Genomic DNA, 25,137 nt, shown 5'->3' on the forward strand with positions numbered 1-25,137 from the left:
AGCCTTGTTTTCGGATAAGAATGAACGATTTAATCTTATCCTCAGTTGTAACCACTTTAGCATGTTCTTAGATGATATTAGATTAGTTAAAACAAATCCATGTGGTTAACGGTCAAAAAACGGCTCAAAACAGTATAAAACGGCTTTTTGGGGTCTGCGGACACCCGTGGTGTCTCGGCCGTGGCCGAGACACCACGGGTGTCTTGGCCTCGGCCAAAACACTTGCGGTGTCTCCGCTAAGGTTCGGGACACTATTTTACGCGTCTTGTTTGTTTTCGCTGTATCTTCGTCGTCCGAACTCGGAATTATGTTATTCAAAGTGTGTATGAAAACCGACAAGGAGATCTACAAGCTCCCACGGTTGAATCATATATATAATAGATAGTACACGAGGGGTGCTTCTTCTTTCATAAGCGAAGCGTAGCTCCCGATCAGTTCATATCTTCGTTATTTTGTAGTTCTATTGCTTCACACGGTTCGTCTACTTGCTTCATGCACTCATCGATGTTAATTAAGTTTATGTGACTTGAATAGTAATGTTCATCATCTTCTTTCTGTCTCGAGCCGCGTGTAGGAATCCGTAGGCAATTTTTGAAGCCTACAGAGACATAGTACGTCGAGCGAAATAATCCAAATAAGAAAACTCTCATGTATATATCATATGTCTCAAATTGAAGATGCCTAAACATTAACATCGAACTAGAGATAAATAATCTAAATGAAACCAATAATTAGAAACCCACAACACGAGACTGGTACGTTGAGTGAAATAATCCAAATAAGGAAACCCTCATGTATATACCATATATCTCAAATTGTGAATCGCTAATCATTGATCCTAACCTAAGAATAAAATAAAGCAATACAGAAAGTAAAGACATTCATAATATCATATTTATAATATCTTCCAAATACAGAAAGTAAAGACATTCATAATATCATATTTATAATATCTTCCACTATCACTGGGAAGATAAGATAAATATCAGCATATAACCATAATATCATATTTATAATATCTTCCACTATCACTGGGAAGATAAGATAAATATCAGCATATAACCCCGCATACTTTCAAGGGTAAAGTACTTCGGTCATATATCTCAGCAATGAGTCATATACATAACTGGCATCCACTAAAGACTCAGGCTATCAACAATCATCTCAATGCAAATCCTTGTAAGATTCTGATTCATCGCATCATCATGCGGGACAGACTACCCGGTTGTTATCCTAACAGTGTACACGGCTTATTAGTCTAATCACATCTCTGTACATAACACGAGTGCGGGACAGACTACCAAGTAGGTATCCTAGAAATATAGCTCACAAGCCTCATCGCACGCTAGTGTGGGATAGACTGCTAAATAAAGCATCCTAAACAAGACTCAATGGCCTGTACTAATGGTATATCGACGTACTACTCCATGTAGTACTGAGCGGTGCTCATCAACGATATCCAACATGTATATAAATGTGTAATCAACATTTATCTAAAGTGTAATCGAAACAAAATTTGTCATAATCCCCTTTCGGGATACTTGTGGTGTGCTACGATACTATTCAGGTGTACCCATGACTGTACATGTATCATCATGCGGCTCGATCCCTACGATCGCATTAAAAAATGTAAGAAACAAAACTATATTTCAAAAATATCCAAGTTGGTCGACCGCCCCAAGGGTGTCAGTCGACCGAATAGAGAATTGTACACAACGTGCACACACATGACTTTATTGGTCAACCGCCCCTTGGGCGCTGGTCGACCGGCCAGAACAATATCTGGTTCTTAGGTTTTCGGGTTTGCATAATTTGTAACTATATTTAAATACTTATTTATATCATCATGATACATATAACAATATTAAAACTTGAACATTAAATAACAGAATATCATCTCCATAAAACTTAAACTTTTGATTTAATCTAATTAGCGTTAACATCTTAATTAATCAAATTTCTTGAATAAAACATGAAATTTGTCCACAAGATTAACTGAACATGATAAATTCTACATAATTAATAGAGATGAAAATTATTTAAACATGTTTACAAAACTTAGGTATCACAAACCTAGGGTTTAAACATCTATCTTTTACATGAAAACTTAATTAATAATAAATCTAGGGTTTAAACATGATTAGGACATGATTAACAAGTTAAAAACAAAACTAAAAATAACCCTAATGATCATGATCATGTTACTAACATAAACAGCAAGAAACAAACTCCATATCTATCATTAGATTAACATTTAACCTCAAAAATCATGTTTTTAAAGCATGGGGTTAAACTTCAACATGAGATTCATCATTATAATTAATAAAAACTTAATCTTTACTGAGAGAAGGGTTTGAAGGAAGATGATCTTGCCTCAAACGCTACTATAAAAACTCAACAATATAAGAAAATAAGTTCTCCCTCGCCAAAATCTGACAAACTCGCCATCTTCTCGGTATTTGCTTCACAAAGCTCTCAAAATTCACCAAAATTTGATCTAGGGTTTTTGAGGGGAGAGGGTGGCTGCTAGGGTTTAGAGATTTGATAAAAAGAGAGAATTATTATGAAAAATATAGGTATTTATAGAGACAAATCCGAAATAAACATGTTTGACCCGAACTAGGAAACCTAGTCTAACTAGGAAAACAACCTTCGGAATTTTGGCTATAACTTTCTCGTCCGATCTCAGAATGAGGTGATTTAAGATTTGTTAGAAATCTATAAATCTATCAAAAATCCCTATAACTTTTGTCTTTTGAGTATTTCTAAATTCTTACTGTATTAGTTTGTAAAATATACAAACTTTTAACTGGTCGTTTTTCCAGATTCAAGCTCGTGCATGTCGTGCATGATTTCACTCCTATATTCATATATATACATTAGATTAATCTCAAATCAATATCTAACATACTCAAACATTAAAATATGTTATTTATTACTATATAATATATTTATTATTATTTTTCACATAAAATTCAAATTTTACGGGGTTTTACATCTTCCCCCTCCCCCCCTAAAAGAATTTTGTCCCCGAAATTCTGCAATCATATCTTCGGGATTAATAATATGAGAAAAGTACTAAGAGAGGATAATCCAGATAAGAAAACTCTTCCGTACACATCTCATACCATTAATCCTCAGATATAAAACATAACAATATCTACACTTAACTATCTAGAATGTGAATACTCCTACTTAACTCCTAACTAAGTGGAACAAGTACGTCGGGCGAAAAATCCAAATAACGAACCCCCCATATATATATCATGTGTTCCTAATGATTAGGAGTTAAGTGTTAATATACTTATTCTAGTGTTAAATATAAATATAACAATATGGATAATCATGAACACCAATCAAAATCAATCAATTTATCTGCTCAAATAGGTACGGGTAGTCACGACGCATAACATCTTCGCGCTCCTTCCAAAATCCTCCTCGATATTTATACTTAACAATCTAGAACGTAAATACTCCTATTTAACTCCTAACTAAGCAGAACTAGTACGTTGGGCAAAAAATCCAAACAAAAAAGCCTCCATATATATACCATGTGTTCCGAATAATTAGCAGCTAAGTGCTAATACCACCATTCTAGCGTTAAGTATAGATATGAGCATGTATATAATCATAACATAGGTGAATCATATCCAAATAATTTACTTTCTCAAATAGGTGCAAGTCGTCGCGATGCATATCCTCATCGCACCCCAAGAAACTTTCTCAGCTCCTTTCTGATTCTATTGAACTTTAACTAAAGGAATCATTTTATTTCTAAGTCTCTTGTCCTCCTTAGCAAGAATACACACATGAATTTCAATAATAGTCATATCATCAAGAATCTTGACCTCTGGCGTGTCTAACAATCACTGCTGATCCTCATCACGTAGATGTTTCTTAAGCATCGAAACATGGAAGACATCGTGTACACTCGATATCGATGCTGGAAGATCTAGCTATGCTCCACTATCCTAAATGGACCGATATACCTCAAGGTAAGCTTTTCCCCATCTACCAAAACACTGAATTCCCTTCATTAGCGATATTTTCAACAATATATAGTCCCCAAGCTGGAACTCTAATGGTCGCCGTCTCTGATCTGTATAACTCTTCTGACAACTCTGCTCTACAAAATGCGCTCCCAAATTATTGCTACTTTTTCTATAGTCTATCTCACTAACTCCGGTCTAAACAATAGGTCGTCCTCTGGTTCTGCCCAGCAAATAGGCGATCTACAAGGCCTCCCGTACAACGCCTCATACGGTACCATACCAATTGTCACTTGGTAACTGTTATTATAAGCGAATTCAATCAATGGGATGTGGTCCTACCAACTACCCTGGAAATCTATAACACAAGCCCGCAACATATCCTCCAACACTTGATTGACTCTCTCCGTTTGTCCATCTGTCTACGGGTGGAAACCACTAGAATACGATAAATGGCTATCGAAAGAGTTGTGGAAGCTTCTCGAAAAAGGCAAAGTGAAAACCGAGCCTCGGTCTGATATAATTGTCTCTAGAACTCTATGTGATCTCACTATCTCCTGGATAAATATCCTCACATGCGTATCTACTATGTACATCATCTTCAACAGAATAAAATATATTGACTTTATCAACCGATTAACTATTACCCAAACTGAATCGTTTCCCTTCTTCGACCTCGGCAAATCCTACAATAAAATCCATAGAAATATATGTCCACTTCTACTCCTGAATGGGTAAAAGCTATAGGGTTTCTACCAGTCTATAATGATCTGCCTTCACTTACTGGTAGGTAAAACATCTAGCCACATACTTTGTAATCTTCCTACGCATGCCGCTCCACCAAAAGTGTCTCTTCAGCTCCTTGTACATTTTAGTTGTGTCTGGATGCACTGTGTACCCGGTACAATTCGCCTCTTCAAATAAGTCCTTCTTCAACTACGGATCACTCGGTATCACTAATCGGCCCTTCATTCGAAGTCCTTCATCTGTTCCAACGGTCCAATCAGTCTTTGGCTCTTTGGAGATCTCCCCCTTTCGAGTTTGAATTCAAGAGTCCTCTAGCTGAGCTCTGACCACTTTATTACTCCAAGATAGTTGCTCAGACAAAGCTCTCAAAAATGCAATGCCTCTGCCGATCTCCAATCTAAAATAAAATTGTCTAAGGGTGTGAAGATCTCGATATAACGAGCACCTCAAAGCTGCAATCCGATGATGACGCTTCTTACTCAATATGTTTGCTACAATATTAGCCTGCCCCGGATGATACTAATCGCAAACTTGTAGTCTTTGATAAACTCAACTCATCGTCGATGTCTCTGATTTAGCTCTTTTTGAGAGAAAAGGTACTTCAAACTCTGATGATCCGTGAAAAGCTCGAACTGCACTTCATATAGATAATATCTTCATGTCTTCAGTGCAAAGACACTTGTTGCAAGCTTCAAGTCGGAGTGGGATAATAATGTTTATTTTATCAGCCGCCATGATATGTATGCCACTACTCTCTAGGTCTACATCAAAGCACCTCCTAGACCTCATAACGACACATATGTACAGACTACAAAGGTCCTATCACTGCTCGGAATAATCAATACCGGCATTGTAGTCAACTTAGCCTTTATAGTCTCAAAGGCCTCCTGGCACTCCATGCCGGCGTGTAAGTGGTGTCACTATCTTTGAGAAATTCTGAATAAACTTCTTGTAATAGCCTACTAAACCTAAAAACTATGGATCTCTGAAGTTGTTTCAGCGGCTCCCAATTAAGTACTGCCTCCACCTTAGCTGGGTCTACTGCAATCCCTCCTTGCTGATGACATGGCCCAAAAATCTGACTTTAGAAAGCAAAAAACTCGTATTTACTGAACTTGGTATATAACTGATACTCCCACAACGTCTGCAATGCCAATCAAAGATATTGCTCATGCTCTGCCTCCGATCTCGGATAGACAAGAATATCATTGATGAATACAATCACGAATTCATCCAAATATGGACGAAAAACCCGATTCATCAAATTCATGAATACATCGGGTGCATAGGTCAGTTGAAATGGCATGATAAGAAACTCGAAGGACCCATATCGAGTCAAAAAGGTGGTTTTGGGAATATCCATCTCCTGAACCCGCGATTAATGATAGCTAGAACGAAGATCAATCTTTGAGAAATGTTGCGCTCCATGCAGCTGGTTGAACAAGTCGTCAATCCTCGGTAATAGATACTGATTCCGGATAGTGACCTTGTTCAACTCACTATAATCTATACAAAGGCGCATACTATCGTCCTTCTCCTTCACGAAGAGAACCATAGCTCCCCATGAAGAATGACTCCGGCGAATAAATCTCTGAGATAACAACTCATCTAGCTAAGTCTGTAGCTCCCTCATCTCAACATATATCATACGATAGGGTGCTTGGGATATCGGTATTGTTCCCTGCTGCAACTCGATGCAGAACTCAACCTTTCTCACAGGAGGTAACCCAGGTATGTCCTGAAAAACATCCTGATAATCTGAGACAACTCTAGTCTCATATAAATCGACACTCTGATCCCTCATAATCACCTCCTCGATGTATGCCAGAAATAACTCCGCAAACTGGTTACCCTGTAAGGTCGCTACTATCATCTCAGACCTATCAGACGCTGGCAAGATGACTGTTTTAGAAAAACAGTTGATACTAACATGGTAGGATGATAGCCAATCTATATCAAGAATAACGGCGAACTCCAACATCCGAAAAACTATCAGATCAAAAATGAACTCGGACTCATTTAGACTGATGACGCATCTTCTACAGATACTCACAATAGGGATATCTTCCCTAGAGGAGTAGAGACGGATAACGGAAAGTCTAAAGGATGTGCAACTAGTTGAAACCTATCTATGAAGGTATGAGAGATAAAAGAATATGAAGCTCCTGAATCGAACAAGATCCAACCTGGAAAGGAATGATCACTAAGAAAGCTCCGCTCGCACCATGATCACACCATACGACTGTATAAACTCTGCCAAAGGCTGGCGACTGTTGTGCTACTAGAGGTGGAATCAATAGGACTATCTATCCTTTAGGAATATCCTAGATAGTGTGCATCTGGCCTAATGGCCCCTTGGTCCTCGAAATGTTAGTGGTGCCTCAATCCTCTGCCACTGGTCCTAACCGTGGCCCTGCGATTGCTTACCCTGACCACTGTTCTGCTGGTGGTGATGAAAATCTTTACCCTGTTGCTGGGGTCCTCTTGGTCTTGCAAAAGGTTTCTTATTCTTGTCCTGATCTTTGGACAATCCTTCTTCAAAAATTAACTCTTAGTACGTCTCCCTGCCCCAATCAAATTAGTTCTAGCTGCTTATCGAAATAGTAGATGAAACTCTTCCATAAAATTGACATTCGTTGCTTCAGCGTAACTAAAATCAGTGCTATCCTCCGGTGTCGTCCTTTAAGCTGAATATAACTAATCTCCGTTTATGTACTGAGTCGACGTTAAGCATATCTAAAAATATTTCCCATATTTTCCTTCCGCTTATAGGCTGCAAATGAATCTGATGTGCCCTGAAACTCCGGTGCTCTTGTCTTCTGATATATTTCTCATTCTTACCGAGCCAAGCTTTCTGCTCTGTGTCTCTATTAACAGCTAGTTGTGGTGATTGTGTAATTATCGATATTGCCAGTTCAATAGGTACGACTGGTATGACTGGTGGTAGAACTTCAGAAAGTGTAATCTGGCTCGTTACTCGCTCCTCGAGAGTTGCTAGTTTCTACCTCTTCAATCGGTGTTACCAAGTCAATTAAATACTATGAAGCCTGCTACGGCTCGGGCTCTACTTACCCAGCTCTCCGGGTACGAGTTTTACCTCGACCACGTCTTCATCCCGATATTTATAATACCAAGAGGAGAGTTTCACAAACATACATAACATAACATATAACAGTAGAAAAATTGTATCATATATTAATCACGTAATTAATTTTCAATCAAAGTAAGGTAGTCATAAAAAGAATTTTTTTAATTTAAGAATATAACGTCCTCACTCATTCTAGGTATCCTAGCGGACTCTATACATGAATCCTAGAAAACTCTATCCTAGCTCCACGACTCGACACAGGAAAGATCCTAAGGATGCTAGAACTAGAGCTTTGATACCAACTGTGATGCTCATGTTTTCACACATGGCTATAGTCCAAGGTGAATCTAGAGATGTCAAATCTGTCATGCACCCATACTGTACAATAACACGTTTCACCAATCATAGTAATATCCTCTACTGGAATCAAAAAGAAGTGTAGGTATAAAACAGGCAAAATAAGGTAAATAAATACAATAGACATGGTATAGAAGGATAAATCTCATAAATGAAACTATGTCTCAAATGAATAAAATTGTAAACACCTGATCTCTAAAATAATGTAAAATATCTCAATATGAATCAACTAGAAATGTAACTAAGGCTTATAGCCTTTATAAAATGAAATACAACTCAAATAACTGAATGGAAACATAAATCTATTATGGAGCCTCTACTAATAACTCATGCGATGATGATATGCAAGAACTTCGTCATCCTGAGGATCTCCGAAACTTTGAGCTACCTAAAAAAAATTTTAAAACAAAAAGAACAACAACAAGAGCGTCAAAGTGCTACAGCAAGATCATCTTCATCCACCCCCAGGGGAAGAGCTGCTAGATAAAGTAGAGGCTCTACCTATTAAACATAGTCTACCTTGATCATTTTCTATGTATCTAATGGAGTTAATATTTAGACACCTACAAGACGAGACGTAGTACGTTGAGCGAAATAATCTAAACAAGTAAACCCTCATGTATATACCATATGTCTTAATTTGTAGACACCTAAACATTAACACCGAACTAGAGATAAACAATCTAAATAAAATTAATAATTAGAAACCCACAACACGAGATTGGTATGTCGAGCAAAATAATCTAAACAAGGAAACCCTCATGTATATACCATATGTCTCAAATTGTGAATCACTAATTATTGATCCCAACCTAAGAATAAAATAAAGCAATACAGAAAGTAAAGACATTCATAATATCATATTTATAATATCTTCCACTATCACTGGGAAGAGAGGATAAATATCAGCATATAACCCCGCGTACTTTCAAGGGCAAAGTACCTCGGTCATATATCTCAGCAATGAGTCATATACATAACTGGCATCTGCCAAAGACTCAAGCTATTAACAATTGTCTCAATGCAAATCCTTGCAAGATTCTAATTTATCGCATCATCATGTAGGACGGACTACCCGATCGGTATCCTAACAGTGTACACGACTCATTAGTCTCAGCGCATCTCTGTACGTAACACGAGTGCGGGACGGACTACCAAGTAGGCATCGTAGAAATATGGCTCATAAGCCTTATCGCACCATAGTGCGGGACGAACTACTAGATAAAACATCCTAAACCTGACTCAATGGCCTGTACTAATGGTACATCAACGTACTACTCCACGTAGTACTAAGCGGTGCTCATCAACGATATCCAACATGTATATAAATATGTAATCAACCTTTATCTCAAGTGTAATCAAAACAAAATTTGTCATAATCCCCTTTCGGGATACTTGTGGTGTGCTACGACACTATTTAGGTGTACCCATGACTGTACATGTATCATCATGCGGCTCGATCCCTACGATCGCATTAAAAAATGCAAGAAACAAAACTACATTTCAAAAATATCCTAGGTCGGTCGACCGCCCTAAGGGCGTCAGTCGACCGAACAGAGAATTGTGCACAACGTGCACACACATGACTTTATTGGTCGATCGCCCCTTGGGCGCCGGTCGACCGGCCAGAGCAATATCTGGTTCTTAGATTTTCGAATTTGCATAATTTGTAACTATATTTAAATACTTATTTATATCATCATGATACATATAACAATATTAAAACTTTGAACATCAAATAACAGAAGACCATCTCCATAGAACTTAAACTTTTGATTTAATCTAATTAGGGTTAACATCTTAATTAATCAAATTTCTTGAATAAAACATGAAATTTGTCCATAAGATTAACTAAACATGATAAATTCTACATAATTAATAGAGATAAAAAATTTATTTAAAAATGTTTCCAGAACTAAGGTATCACTAACCTAGGGTTTAAATATGATTATGACATTATTAACAAGTTAAAAACAAAATTAAAAGTAACCTTAATAATCATGATCATGTTACTAAAATAAACAACAAGAAATAAACTTCATATCTATCATTAGATTAAGATTTAACCTCAAAAATCATGTTTTTAAAGCATGAGGCTAAACTTCAACATGAGATTCATTATTATAATTAATAAAAACTTAATCTTTACTAAGGGAAGAGTTTAGAGGAAGATGATCTTGCCTCAAACACTGCTTTAAAAACTTAATGATGCAAGAAAACAAGTTCTCCATCGCCAAAAGCTGACAAACTCGCCATCTTCTCGGTATTTTCTTCACAAAGCTCTCAAAATTCACCAAAAAGTGATCTAGGGTTTTTGAGAAGAGAGAGTGGCTGCTAGGATTTAGAGATTTGATAAAAAGAGAGAATTTTTGTGAAAAAACACAGATATTTATAGATGCAAACCCGAAACAAACTTGTTTGATCCGAACCAGGAAACCTAGTCTGACTAGGAAAATAACCTTTGGTATTTTAGCTATAACTTTCTCATCCGATCTTATAATGTGGTGATCTAAGATTTGTTAGAAATATATTGAAAATTCCTACAACTTTTATGTTTTGAGTATTTTCAAATTCTTACTGTATCGGTGTGTAAAATATAAAAACTTTTAACTGGTTGTTTTTCCATATTCAAGCTTGTGCATGTCGTGCATGATTTCACTCCTACATTCATATATATACATTGGATTGATCTCAAATCAATCCCTATCATACTCAAACATCAAAATATGTAATTTATCATCATATAACATATTTATTATTATTTTTCACATAATATTTAAATTTTATGGGGTTTTACACCTTTCAGTTCGACCTACTTACACAGCTAAAGAACATTCCATCCAAGATCACCTTGTATGAGCTCCTACAGTTATCCAAGTCTACCCAGGAAACTCTATGAGAGGCACTAGCTAACTCAGAGGCTTTTGCCATGCATTTCTCGCCTACGTCGGAAGAGGATGTGGAAAAAAGTGTCCACAATGCTACCAGACATCCAGACAATAGATTCTCTGTATTACCTTCACTCCTGAGGATATGCTCATCAAGAGTACATCCCATGACCGACCCTTGTACTTCACGGAATACATTGGCTCCTCTCAAGTGGACAGGATCCAAGTAGATTCAGGGTCTGCACTAAGCATTATCCTTTTGAAGATCATCAAACACTTGGGGGTGCCTCAAAAGTGATTATCTGCAACGACTATCACCATCTTTGGCTTCAACACCACCGGAACTCGGCCACTGGGAAGATCCGCCTCAAGTGCCGTATGGGCGACATGAAGACGGAAGTGACTTATTACGTCATCAATACGGATCCTTCCTACAACATGCTATTGGGTCGGCCATGGATCCATAGCAACTAGATAGTCTCATCCACATTGCATTAGTGTTTGAAATATGTGGATGATCATAATCAAGTAAAGACGGTGGTTGTTGGACCCTAGAGGGGGGGTGATTAGGGTCAAGAGGCTCTAATTATGCAATAAAAATAAGACAAGCAAACCACATAACAGAAATGCAATCAAAGTAAATGAGATAGTGTTAGGAATCGTTATCCTTTGACGCGCGATGTGTTAATGAGGTTCGGTCCGCTGACCTACGTCCCCGCTCCCCACTCTCGAGGAGAAATCCACTACACACCCGGTTTGGAAGCCGGAACTTCGTCTACACAGCGATTCCCTCTCAATCTCTCACTACACAGTTGATCTCAACAGATCCCACACCCTCACAGTTGATCTACACAAGATCACACTCACACAGCAGTAGAAATGATGCAAGACTCTCTCTTTACAAGTCCCTATGGCAAAGAGAAGGAGTACTGAAGCTGGGAAGTAAGCTCACACAAGAAACACAGTGAAAAACCACAGAAAACAGAGTTTGAAAATTTTTCTCAGAAGACAGCGTCTCTCTGGTTTTTCAGCAGAAGTTAAGGCAACAGGAAGAAGAAGAAGTCTGGGTTTAAATAGAAAAGATTAAACATTTTAAAAACACAACTCAATTTTCCCAATTAAGAAAATAATCTCTTATTCAGACTATTGCCACAGACTGTGCCAAACACAGTTAAGTGAAAGCACAGTAAACAAGGCAAACGACCGTTTGAGAAAAAGTCACGGTTGACCGAATAAACCATCGGTCGACCGCCAGAACGTTCGGTCGACCGAAAAGATGAATTCGGTCGACCGACCGAAAATCCGGTCGACCACGAGCAGCTTTGAAAACTTAGAAAACAAGCAGAACCATCATCGGTCGACCGGTGCGGTCGACCGATATAAAAATCGAGATTTTGGTCGACCGCACCGGTCGACCGATGACCTCTCTGGAGCCCAGTGACGAATGACCTTAAGTGCGGTCGACCGGTGCGGTCGACCGCATTCTGATATGCTCCAGAATAGTGTTTTGACTCAAACTAAAATATTTAGAAAATATTTATATGACCTCTAAAAATTATGAAACTTTGTAAAATGTTTTTAATACTAAAAACAAACTGTTTGGAAAAAGAATTTTGCAGATAGGTCCTCATACTTGTGAAAAATAGTATTTTGTGAGAAACGCTTAAAAGCTTAAGTATGAAAATGTGTGTGTGAGTCCCAATAGCTTCAAGTAAATTCAATAACTCTTTGCCTACATTCTAATACAAGAGAGAGAATAAAAAACTAGCTAATATCCTCACATAGAATATAATCTTTGAGTCTTGATATAGCTTGATTTTGGATGAAGCTTTTATATGAATTTGTTGTTCTTGAAATAACATTGCTTCATCACTATGCATCCTCCTCCTTTGGATATCATCGTTGTAGCGTATATTCCATCCAATCCTCCATAAGTGGTACTAACAAGCTTGATAAATGAATTTACTACATTTGCACTCAATAAGTCATTAGTACCGTTAATGGTGGTTGTAAAACATCATCAAAATATAAGGGCTAACAATCTCCCCCTTTTTGATGATGACAACCAACCATTATAAGAGCAAAAATAAAATAACTTATAGATAGGTTCTCCCCCTATATATGAGCTCCCCCTAAGTATATGCAACAAATGAGGAGATTTCTCTCCCCCTTTGTCACCATCAAAAATGGGGTAAAGAGAAATATAAAATGCAACTAAACAAGCAAACAATGTAGAACTTTCACATAGTGCATAAGCCCAAACCATTTCTTATGCGACAAAAATCATCCTCTCCAAGAGGCTTAGTAAATATATCCGCTAATTGAGATTTTGTGTCAACAAATACTAGGGATACATCTTGTCTCTCTACATGATCGCATAATAAATGATGGCGCACATCAATATGCTTGGTTCTAGAATGCAAAACCGAATTTTTGGAAATATTTATAGCACTTGTGTTATCACAAAAAATTTTAATATTTTGAAAACTCAAATCATAGTCAACTAAGCTTTGTTTCATCCATAAGACTTGAGCACAACATAAGCCGACGGCAATGTATTCCGCTTCCGTAGTGAACAATGCAACACAATTTTACTTCTTGGAAGCCCAAGAAACAAGTGAATTTCCTAAGAATTGGCATGTTCCACTAGTACTCTTGCGATCTACCTTACATCTGGCAAAGTCGGCATCACAAAAACCATATAAATCAAAAGAGGTGCTTCTTGGATAAAATAAACCAAGATTAAAAGTACCATTAACATATTTAATGATCCTTTTAACCGCAATTAAATGAGATGCTTTAGGAGATGCTTGAAAACGTGCACATGCACACACACTAAACATAATATCGGGTCTACTAGCGGTAAGATAAAGAAGACTACCTATCATACCTCGGTATAATTTTTGGTCCACGTCTTCACCGCTCTCATCCGCATCAAGCTTAACACTAGTACTCATGGGAGTAGGCGCATGCTTAGAATTCTCCAAATTGAATTTCATAACCAATTCCTTTGCATACTTGCTTTGTGAAATGAAGATATCATCCTTAGTTTGCTTGACTTGTAGCCCAAGAAAGAATGTAAGCTCTCCCATCATACTCATCTCAAAGTGGTCCTGCATAACTTTAGAAAATTCCTTGCACAAGGATTCATTAGTAGCACCGAAAATGATGTCATCCACATATATTTGAACTAAAATGAAATCATTTTTCCTTTTTCGCACAAAAAGAGTGTTATCAATTGTTCCTTTTGAAAAACCATTTTTAACAAGAAAACTAGAGAGGCGAGCATACCAAGCTCTAGGAGCTTGTTTCAACCCATATAAAGCTTTTTGTACCTAGTAAACATGATTAGGGAAAGCATGATCTATAAAGCCGGGGGTTGCTCAACATACACTTTCTCTTCTATAAAACCATTTAAGAAAGCACTTTTAACATCCATTTGAAATAGTTTGAAATTTTTAAAGCTAGCAAAAGCCAAAAACATCCTAATAGATTCCAACCTTGCAACCGGTGCAAAGGTTTCATCATAGTCTATGCCCTCCTCTTGATTGTATCCTTGGGCAACTAAACGAGCTTTATTCCTAGTAACAATGCCATGTTCATCAAGTTTGTTTTTAAAACCCCATTTAGTACCAATAACACTAGCATTGTTAGGTCTAGGAACTAACTTCCGAACATCATTTCTTTGAAAATTGTTTAGTTCTTCATGCATAGCCAAAACCCAAAATTCATCATTTAAAGCATCATTAATCTTTTTAGGTTCTAGTTGAGATAGAAATGCAACATTACCACACTCACTCAAGGCTTTTGAGCGAGTTATAACTCCTTTTGAAGGGCTCCCAATGATTTGTTCCTTTGGATGATTTGATGTGAATTTCCAAGCTTTAGGTGGTTCAACTTGTTCTTGAGCATTGGTGCTATCTATATCCACATCCTTTTGAGCTTCTATAGAAGGAGTATCATTGATTTGCAATAAGTCCAATCCTCCCTCAACATCATCATCATCATCTTTCCTAGGTAGAAAAACTTGAGAACCAACATTAGTCTCATCAAAAGTAATGTTTATAGATTCTTCAACAACGAGACTTCGTTTATTGAAGACCCTATAAGCCTTACTTTGAGGTGCATAGCCCAAAAAATACCAACATCAATTTTGGAGTCAAATTTATCATGGTGATCTTTTGTATTTAAAATAAAACATTTACAACCAAAGATACGAAAATAACCAATAAAAGGAGTTTTTCCATAAAAAAAAGTTCATATGGAGTTTTCTTAAGCTTTGGTCTAATCAAAACACGATTTAAAACATGACAAGCCGTATTGACGGCTTCCGCCCAAAAGTATTTTGGTAAATCAAATGAGTTTAACATAGTACGTGCCATCTCTTGTATGGTGCGATTTTTCCGTTCAACAACACCATTTTGTTGTGGTGTTCTAGGAGCGGAAAACATATGAGTTATACCATGATGAGCACAAAAATCATAGAAAAGTTCATTTTAAAATTCACCACCATGATCACTTCTTATTTTAACAACTTTCAAATCTTTTTCATTTTCAATTCTTTTAACATGATTAGCAAATTCTGCAAAACAATTATTTTTCTTAGCAAGAAATATTATCCATGTAAAATGAGAAAAATCATCAATAATCACAAAAACATAGTGTTTGCCTCCAAGAGAGGTAACACGCATAGGACCAAACAAATCAAGATGAAGTAATTGTAAGGATTTAGAAGTTGATACCACATTGATGGATTTGAAAGAGGATTTTGCTTGTTTACCTTTAACACAATCCTCACATGTGGTATCTTTGATGAAGTGCAAGCTAGGTAATCCTCTCACAAGATTTCTCTTAGACAATTTTGATATTAACTCCATATTTGCATGTCCAAGTCTTTTGTGCCAAATCCAAGGATTTTCATCAATTGCCGCAAGACACTTTACATCTTGATTTACTAATTCATTCATCTCAAAAATGTATACATTAGATTTGCGATTAGCAATAAAAACAATTTTTCCATTCATACTAATGATGCATTTATCCGGTTTAAATGAAATATCAAAACCTTTATCACTTAATTGGCTAATGCTAAGAAGATTATGATTCAAACCATTTACTAAATAAACATCTTCTATAATGGGTGAGGGTTTCTTACCAATAGAACCGATACCAATGATTTTACCTTTCTCACCACCACCGAAGGAGACACTACCTCCTTCAATCCTTGATAGGGTTGCAAATAACTCTTTGTTGCCCGTCATATTATGTGAGCAACCACTATCAAGGTACCACATCTCCTTACGTCGTTGCCGTGACGTTCCTTACAAAAGATGAAGATGAAGGTGTAGTATCTTTAGGTACCCATGTCTTGGGTCCTTGGTGGTTAGTAGTCTTGGTACCTTTGGGTACCCACATCATTCCATAAAAATTATGGTTATCTTTAATTCTACAATGAGTAGAAATGTGTCCATGTCTCATACAATAAGTGCATACAAAATTTCTTTTGTATGTACGGATGTTAGAACCATGAAATCTATTTCTATCATGGTGATTATAGTTAGCATAAGCATGAGTGGGTCTAGTTCTACAACTCTCAATTTCCAATCTTTCAATCTTTGATCTTAATAGCTTATTCTCGAAATCGAGATCTCCTAGCAATTCATCTTTTAGAGCAAGAGAGGTTGTTAATTGTTCTAGCTTAATATCACAAGAGGCATGCAATCTTTTAAAAGAAGAATATTCTTTAGACATTCTTTTAAATTCAAAGTTTAATTCTTCTAAAGCCATAGCTATGTCACATTGCATATAGAAAGATTCACTTTCGGCCTCGGATATTACCTCATGTTCATTTGCCATGAAACAAACATTTGGGTCATGAAGAGCAAGTTTGGCTCCTTCTTCATCACTATCCGAGTCACTTGGTTCGGATTCTTCCCATCCGGCATACATAGCCTTCTTCTTCTTGTACTTCATGTACTTTTCTTTGAGCTTGGGGCAATCCTTAGCGATGTGACCCGGTTCATTGCACTCAAAACATTTACCTACACGAGAGGAAAACTTGTTGTTAGATCGGGGGTTAAATTTTTTGTTCATCTTTATGAGTCTAGAGATTCTTCTAGAGAGATGAGCCACTTCTCTAGAAAAATCAACTTCACTCTCCGACGACGAAGATGAGTTGTCACTAGCTCCTTTGAGAGCTATGGTCTTCAACTTTGGTGACGGCTCCTCAACTTCACGTGATGGCACTTCCTCCTTCTCCTTCCCCTTGAGCTTCTTCTCATGCACTTTGAGCTTTCCGATGAGGCTATCAAGAGCTAAGGTAGTGAGGTCATGAGCTTCCTCAATGGCCGTAGCCTTGGGCTCCCATGCCGGAGTCAATGAGCGAAGTATCTTGTAGTTCATCTCTTGAATGGATAATTGCTTATCTAGACCATGTAATTCATTGATGATATTAGTAAAACGGGAAAACATAGCATCAATGGATTCATTAGGAAGCATTTTAAATAGCTCATAATCAATAAGCAAAATTTGTCCCGGTGAAGAGTGGTGGTCTAGTGGTGGATTGTCCTTCTAACATATGCATATTCAAAGAGGCCTCCATTAGATCTTTTCTCTAAGGCGGTTAAACCAAAAATTAATATAGAGACCAAGCTCTGATACCAATTGTTGGACCCTAGAGGGGGGTGATTAGGGTCAAGTGGCTCTAATTATGCAATAAAAATAAGACAAGCAAACCACAAAACAGAAATGCAATCAAAGTAAATGAGATAGGGTTAGGAATCGTTATCCTTTGACGCGCGATGTGTTAACGAGGTTCGGTCCGCTGACCTACGTCCCCGCTCCCCACTCTCGAGGAGATATCCACTACACACCCGGTTTGAAAGCCGGAACTTCGTCTACACAGCGATTCCCTCTCAATCTCTCACTACATAGTTGATCTCAACAGATCCCACACCCTCACAGTTGATCTACACAAGATCACACTCACACAGCAGTAGAAATGATGCAAGACTCTCTCTTTACAAGTCCCTATGGCAAAGAGAAGGAGTACTGAAGCTGGGAAGTAAGCTCACACAAGAAACGCAGTGAAAAACCACAGAAAACAGAGTTTGAAAATTTTTCTCAGAAGACAGCGTCTCTCTGGTTTTTCAGCAGAAGTTAGGGCAACAGGAAGAAGAAGAAGTCTGGGTTTAAATAGAAAAGATTAAACATTTTAAAAACACAACTCAATCTTCTCAATTAAGAAAATAATCTCTTATTCAGACTATTGCCACAGACTGTGCCAAACACAGTTAAGTGAAAGCACAGTAACAAAGGCAAATGACCGTTTGAGAAAAAGTCACGGTTGACCGAATAAACCATCGGTCGACCTCCAGAACGTTCGGTCGACCGAAAAGATGAATTCGGTCGACCGACCGAAAATCCGGTCGACCGCGAGCAGCTTTGAAAACTTAGAAAACAAGCAGAACGTCGACCGCACCGGTCGACCGACGACCTCTCTGGAGCCCAGTGACGAATGACCTTAAGTGCGGTCGACCGGTGCGGTCGACCGCATTCTGATATGCTCCATAATAGTGTTTTGACTCAAACTAAAATATTTAGAAAATATTTATATGACCTCTGAAAATTATGAAACTTTGTAAAATATTTTTAATACTAAAAACAAACTGTTTGGAAAAATAATTTTGCAGATAGGTCCTCATACTTGTGAAAAATAGTATTTTGCGAGAAACGCTTAAAAGCTTAAGTATGAAAATGTGTGTGTGAGTCCCAATAGCTTCAAGTGAATTCAATAACTCTTTGCCTACATTCTAATACTAGAGAGAGAATAAAAAACTAGCTAATATCCTCACATAGAATATAATCGTTGAGTCTTGATATAGCTTGATTTTGGATGAAGCTTTTATATGAATTTGTTGTTCTTGAAATAACATTGCTTCATCACTATGCCTCCTCCTCCTTTGGATATCATCGTTGTAGCGTATATTCTATCCAATCCTCCATAAATGGCACTAACAAGCTTGATAAATGAATTTACTACATTTACACTCAATAAGCCATTAGTACCGTTAATGGTGGTTGTAAAACATCATCAAAACATAAGGGCTAACAGTGGTTGCTAATAAGCAGCCATTCAAGAGGGTTGAAAACTACTTTACCGATTCTTTGCTCTACCAATACTCTGAACCGGGCAATGACCCACCAGTCAAGGAACCTGGCAGTGGCAATGAGGCCGATAGTGAGTCTGAGTGCAATGAGGGTTCTATCTTGAATGACATTAAACCCATTGATGAAGCAGACGGGTTCATTCAGAATGAAGATCCTGACTTTGATTACTTGTCATCTCGTTCAAAGTCTACTAATGATGAGTTTAGCAATTTGGTTGCAAAGTTATATAACAACTCTTTTTTGCATTTGCTTGTGTTCTCGTCGTTCGTCACCGACAAACAAACGATCGAGCCCTCGCAAGCCATCTTCGTCGTACCCGCCCGAGGTAATTATCAGAAAGATATTATCTTTGGAATGATAGACCGACCTATGTGCACAATGTGGGATGAGTCAGACGATGATGAGCCCACTCCTCAATTCTTGCACTACGATCAAATCGCGAAGCATATGATGGTGAGCATGGGTTATGACTTCACCCGCTAGGAAGGCTTGAATTATGGCAAAGGGCGAAAGATACTCATCTGACCTGCTTATGTTCTCAAAGGGAAGCCCGACAATTACTTTGGTAAAACTTGAAGAGGGTTAGTTTATACTCGCTCTTCATCAGAGTTATATTGCTATTTCGGTGAAGATTCCGAAGATGGTCCTTCCGGAGAATCATCATCAACATTCCCGATGCGGGATTGGGATGTTAGTGTGGGAGATCTATTCAGGAACCTTATAGTCAACATGGCTACAGTCGATCCCACCGAAAGCAAAGAGGATGACCATATCCCACTTTATGATGAAGCATGGGACCACCCGTCAGCACCCAATGGAGTGGTCAGTTTGAACAACGTGAACCACCCACGAAGGACAAGATACTCCAAATAAATATGGGAGACGAGGCTAATCCTAAGCACATATTTTTCAGCGACTTACCTCCCCAGGAGAAAGAAGACCATATATCCTTTATTCGAGAATATATTGACGTCTTCGCCTAGAATTATGAGGACATGACTGGCCTTGATCCCAAGATCGCCATGAATCGCCTCAACATCAACTCAGACGCTAAACCTGTCAAACAATAGCAAAGACGGTTTCGCCCATAAATCATGGAGGCGATCGAAGCCGAAGTGAAGAAGCTGATCGAGTCATGCTTCATCAAAGAGGAATAACACCCCGATTAGGTGGCTAACATTATTCCAGTCTTGAAGAAGAACAAAAAGATCCGTAACTGTATCGACTTTAGGGACCTCAACGCTGTATGTTCAAAAGACGAATTACTTTTACCCATCACAGACGTCATCATCGACAATACTTGTGGGTTCGAAAGGATGTCCTTCATGGACATATTTTCAAGGTATAATCAAATCAAGATGCGCCCTGAAGACGAGAAGCACACTTCGTTCAAAACTCTGGTAGGGGTATATTGTTACACAGTTATGCCCTTCAGACTTAAGAATGTCAGCGCAACCTATCAGCACGCCATGAGCATAATTTTTTGGGATCATCTACGAAAGACAGTCGAATGCTACGTAGATGACTTGGTTGTAAAGAGTCACAACAAAGACAATCATTTTCAAGACCTGAGAATGATGTTCGAGCTGATGTGATCCCATCAACTCAAGATGAACCCCACGAAGTTATTTTTAGGGATGTCGAGTGGCAAATTCCTCGGATTCTTCGTCACGACGAAGGGAATTCACATAGACCCCAACAAGGTGCAAGCTATTCAAGAGCTTCAACCACCTAGGAATCTCAAGGAATTAAGAGGACTGCAAGGGCGTCAGGCTTACATCCGAAGATTCATCTCAAATCTTTCAGGTAAGTGCCAACGCTTCTCCAAGCTAATGAAGACAGGTGTTTTCTTTGTATGGGATGAGCCTTGCCAACAAGCATTCGATGAGATCAAGACTTATCTTTCGAATCCACTTGTCTTAGCGACCCGGTCTTGGGGAAACCCTTCCTAATTTATGTGCGAGCGATGGAGCATTCTCTTGACGCTCTGTTAGCACAGAATGACGATGTTGGCCACGAGCAGGGCATCCATTACCTAAGTAGAACCTTGCAGGGAGCCGAACGCCGATACCCTATGGTTGAAAAGGAGTGTTTGGCTTTGGTGTTTGCAATTCAGAAAATATGACACTACCTGATTGATCAAACCATACAAGTCATCTCCCGAATGAATCCCACCCGAGTCTTCATGACACAGCCCGAGTCCTTAAATTGGCGCCTGGTAAGATGGGCACTCCTGCTGTCTCAATACGACATACACTTCATGCCGCAAAAGTCTGTCAAAGGACAAGCAATCTGCGATCTCATGAGCCTTGTAAAAATATCAGAAGGCAAGAAACAAATGAAAAATAGAATGTTTAAGAGAAAATGATTAGGAAAGCAAATGATTTTCATCAATCAGGAAGTAAAAAATCTGATCTCTAGGAAATGTTAAGACTTAAGTCAAAATCCATGACAAAAAATAAAAATACAACGAGAAAAATTGAGGAAAAAATAAACCTTTACAAGTAATTGAAACCATTTTCAAAATCCAAATTCTTTATCTTGGTATTTCACAAATAGCATGAATAATAGAACATTAGAATAACAGACCATTAGAAGTGGTTTTAAAGCTAATTTGAATTAGGAAATTATTGGTTTTATTGAATGTTACCTCTGGATAGTAGAACAATAATCAAGCATGGCTTTCAGAAAACCCTAGTTATAAAGAAATCTTCTTACCAAAATATTTTATTTTTTTTGTAAGATTTGCTAATATTCTCCATATAAGATGCAATAATACACTTTGATAGTTAATTTCCATACATTTAAAGATAATAATTTCAGAAAGAATATCGTTAAGTATTTTGGTTTATAAAATATTACTTAATTTTTTCTATTTAAAATTAGTAATATTTTTCATATATAAAGATGATATTTTTAATATATCTAAAGATGTAGTAAGATATTTCAGTAGTTAATTTTCGTATATGTAAAGTTAAAAATTTCAGAAAGGATGTTTAAAGATATATTAAGATTTATTTAAAGATAATGATTTTAGAAAGGATACTTAAAGATATATTATGATTTCCATGCATTTAAATTTTCCAGAAAGTATATTTAAAGATATATTATGATTTCTTTATACTTAAAGATGTTAGTTAAATATAACTTCCGTATATTAAGATTCGGTATGTATTATTAAGATTCAGTATATATTATTAAGATTAAGATTCAATATATATTAAGATGAAGAGAAAGATTAAAATGGATGATTTAGATTAGTACACAAATTTTGAGAAGAGAGGAGCTTACGCGGCAAGCTATATATGAGAAGGTTAAACTCTAAATATTTTGCTTTAGAGTATATATTTAGTAACAGATATTAACTAATAAATAAATATAAATTAATTATTTTATAAATAAGAAAATATTTTATTATAATTGATGAGTATTTGAAAAGTGAACTATTGATAAGTATTTGTGAAGTGAACAATTGATGAACGATAAGATGTATTTGGACGGTAGTACACTCTTTTAACAAAATAAGTAAAACAACTTACAAGTTACAAACAAAAGTTGGGAAATCCCAACTTATCTTTTTCATATTTATAAGTCAAAGAATAAGTAAATGCTAACCAAACATGAAACCTTATTACCTGTAATAAGTGAAAAGGACCGTATAAGTAAAAATAAGTAGGCTGTCAACCATACTATAGCCAATTGATTCAGATGCTCTCAAATTATATAGTAATTAGAGAGTATCCAATTGATGAAATTATAGCTGTTTATTCGAATTTCAAGAGCACAGTATTTTCACCATTCAAAAAAAGGGTTTTCATTAGTGGTTTTCAAGACAATATTATTTTTTATATGTGACCTACTAAGCCGTCCCTAAATTACTAAGTTGTCCCTATGTGACTATATCTTAGCCCTTAAAATAAGAATAGGTGTTTATAACTTGGGCAATTGAATACCCTCCAATACCTAGTTGAAGAGGATCCGCATTATGTGTTGGCCTTCTCATAAGGGTGAGATGTGATTTGGGATCATCTACTCATGAATAGTGTTCTAATATTTGCTAATACTCAATCTTGGCCTTTCATTTTACATGTGGGGCTCATTAGAAGGGATGGAGGGTGATGGAGGGGATAGATCTATTAGAAAACATTAGGAAACCCTATTCATGAGTAGAGAATCCGGATCCGTGAGATGTATGAGAGGCACGATACTAATTAATTTTTAGAATGAATCATAACAGCTCATCAAATAGTAGCAAATTATGAGGGTGTTTGGGAAGACTTATGTTTTGAACATTAATAAGTTATGCTGCCTTTTAGTGGCTTTTGGCTATTTTGATAAAAATGCTATAAAAATTGTTTGAGTAGAATAGTAATTTACTTAGTCAAGCCTAGCTTTTTCAAGTGAGCTTAGGAGGTAGTTTTGACGAAAAAATAAGGAAGAAATTTGCAAAATAGACCTATTTTACTAAATATTTAGCACAACAGACCGTTTTGCTAAATATTTAGCAAAATAGGCATCTTTTTTGCCAACATGCCAAAAAGAGGTCGATTTTGCTAAACAGACCATTCGAAACATACGGGGCTAGTAGTTCCGTATGATTTAATGGGGAGATCGATTTTACTAAACAGACCATTTGAAACATACGAGACTAGTAGTCCCGTATGATTTAATGGGGGATTAAATCATACGGCGTGTGATTTAATGGAGGGTTAAATCATACGGGAGTACTAGTCCCGTATGTTTCGAATGGTTTGTTTAGCAAAACCGATATTTTTTTGGTTTGCTAAATATTTAGCAAAACGGTCTGTTTTGCTAAATATTTAACAAAATAGGTCTATTTTACAAATTTTTCCAAAAATAAGCTGGCCCCTACCACCCCGTAAGTTGCGCTGAAATTCGTTGGATGCGTGCGCCGTAAACTTTTTGTCAGCGGGGAGATCCCAATCCCTCACCTAACTTTTTGCCAAGTCGTGTGGTGGGTTGGTGGGTGTGGGTGAGGGGCCCTGATATAAAGCTCATCCTCCACGTATAAATCCCTGCTCACCCGCTCCCCTCTCAATCCCCACACCTACCATCAATCCTCAGATCCAGTCTCTCGCCTCCTCCACCAGCAATGGAGCCCGTATCATCATGGGGCCTCACTCCTCTCGAGACCATTGGACTCGAGATCACGTCCCATCGAGAAGAGAACCCGCCAGTCCCGCCGCGCATCCGAGCTGATCAGCCTCGTCCGAGCAAACTTCAACGTCCTTCCGCCGGTCATCGAGGCCCTCGGACCAGCCGGCCCTCACCAACAAACTACTTCGCCGCAAGGAATGCCCCGGGCAACCGTACTACGCGGCAACGATTCATCGACGAGATCGAGAACCCTGTGCCGCGTCGCGCCCTCCAAGTCTTCCGCCTGCGACCCGCCAGCTTCCCGGGCGTCAAACGTCCACCTTACTCGCCGCAAGCCCCGCCAACTTCGCCGCTTACACGGCCGTCCTCAACCCCCACGATCGGATCATGGGGCTTGATCTCCCCTCTGGCGGTCACCTCACCCATGGTTACTACACCTCTGGTGGTAAGAAGATCTCCGCGACGTCCATCTATTTTGAGAGCTTGCCGTATAAGGTTAGCTACGAGACTGGGTATATCGACTACGATAAGTTGGAGGAGAAGGCGATGGATTTTAGGCCCAAGCTCATCATTTGTGGGGGGAGCGCGTATCCGAGGGATTGGGATTATGCTAGGTTCCGTGCCGTGGCTGATAAGTGCGGGGCGATGCTGCTTTGTGACATGGCGCATATCAGCGGCCTCGTCGCAGCTCAGGTATACATCTGATGTGAATTCGGTGGATTCTTAAAAATTTGTTCGTGAAATGAGTACCGTAAGCATAGATCTGACATTTCCCCCGCTC

The 25,137-nt window shown here is 37.9% G+C and overlaps 1 protein-coding gene across 1 annotated transcript in view; it reads left to right on the forward strand.

Moving 5' to 3' along the window:
* Positions 24,270 to 25,137, forward strand: part of LOC109831518 (serine hydroxymethyltransferase 4-like) — a 2,879-nt gene continuing 2,011 nt past the window's right edge. The window contains 4 exon segments of the mRNA XM_020398852.1: positions 24,270 to 24,413; positions 24,415 to 24,581; positions 24,584 to 24,684; positions 24,687 to 25,049. Coding sequence (XP_020254441.1) covers positions 24,352 to 24,413; positions 24,415 to 24,581; positions 24,584 to 24,684; positions 24,687 to 25,049 — 693 coding nt within the window. The 5' untranslated portion in view covers positions 24,270 to 24,351.

The sequence above is a fragment of the Asparagus officinalis genome, chromosome 2, assembly GCF_001876935.1.
Source record: "Asparagus officinalis chromosome 2, Aspof.V1, whole genome shotgun sequence".
In the NCBI taxonomy this organism is placed as follows: domain Eukaryota; kingdom Viridiplantae; phylum Streptophyta; class Magnoliopsida; order Asparagales; family Asparagaceae; genus Asparagus; species Asparagus officinalis.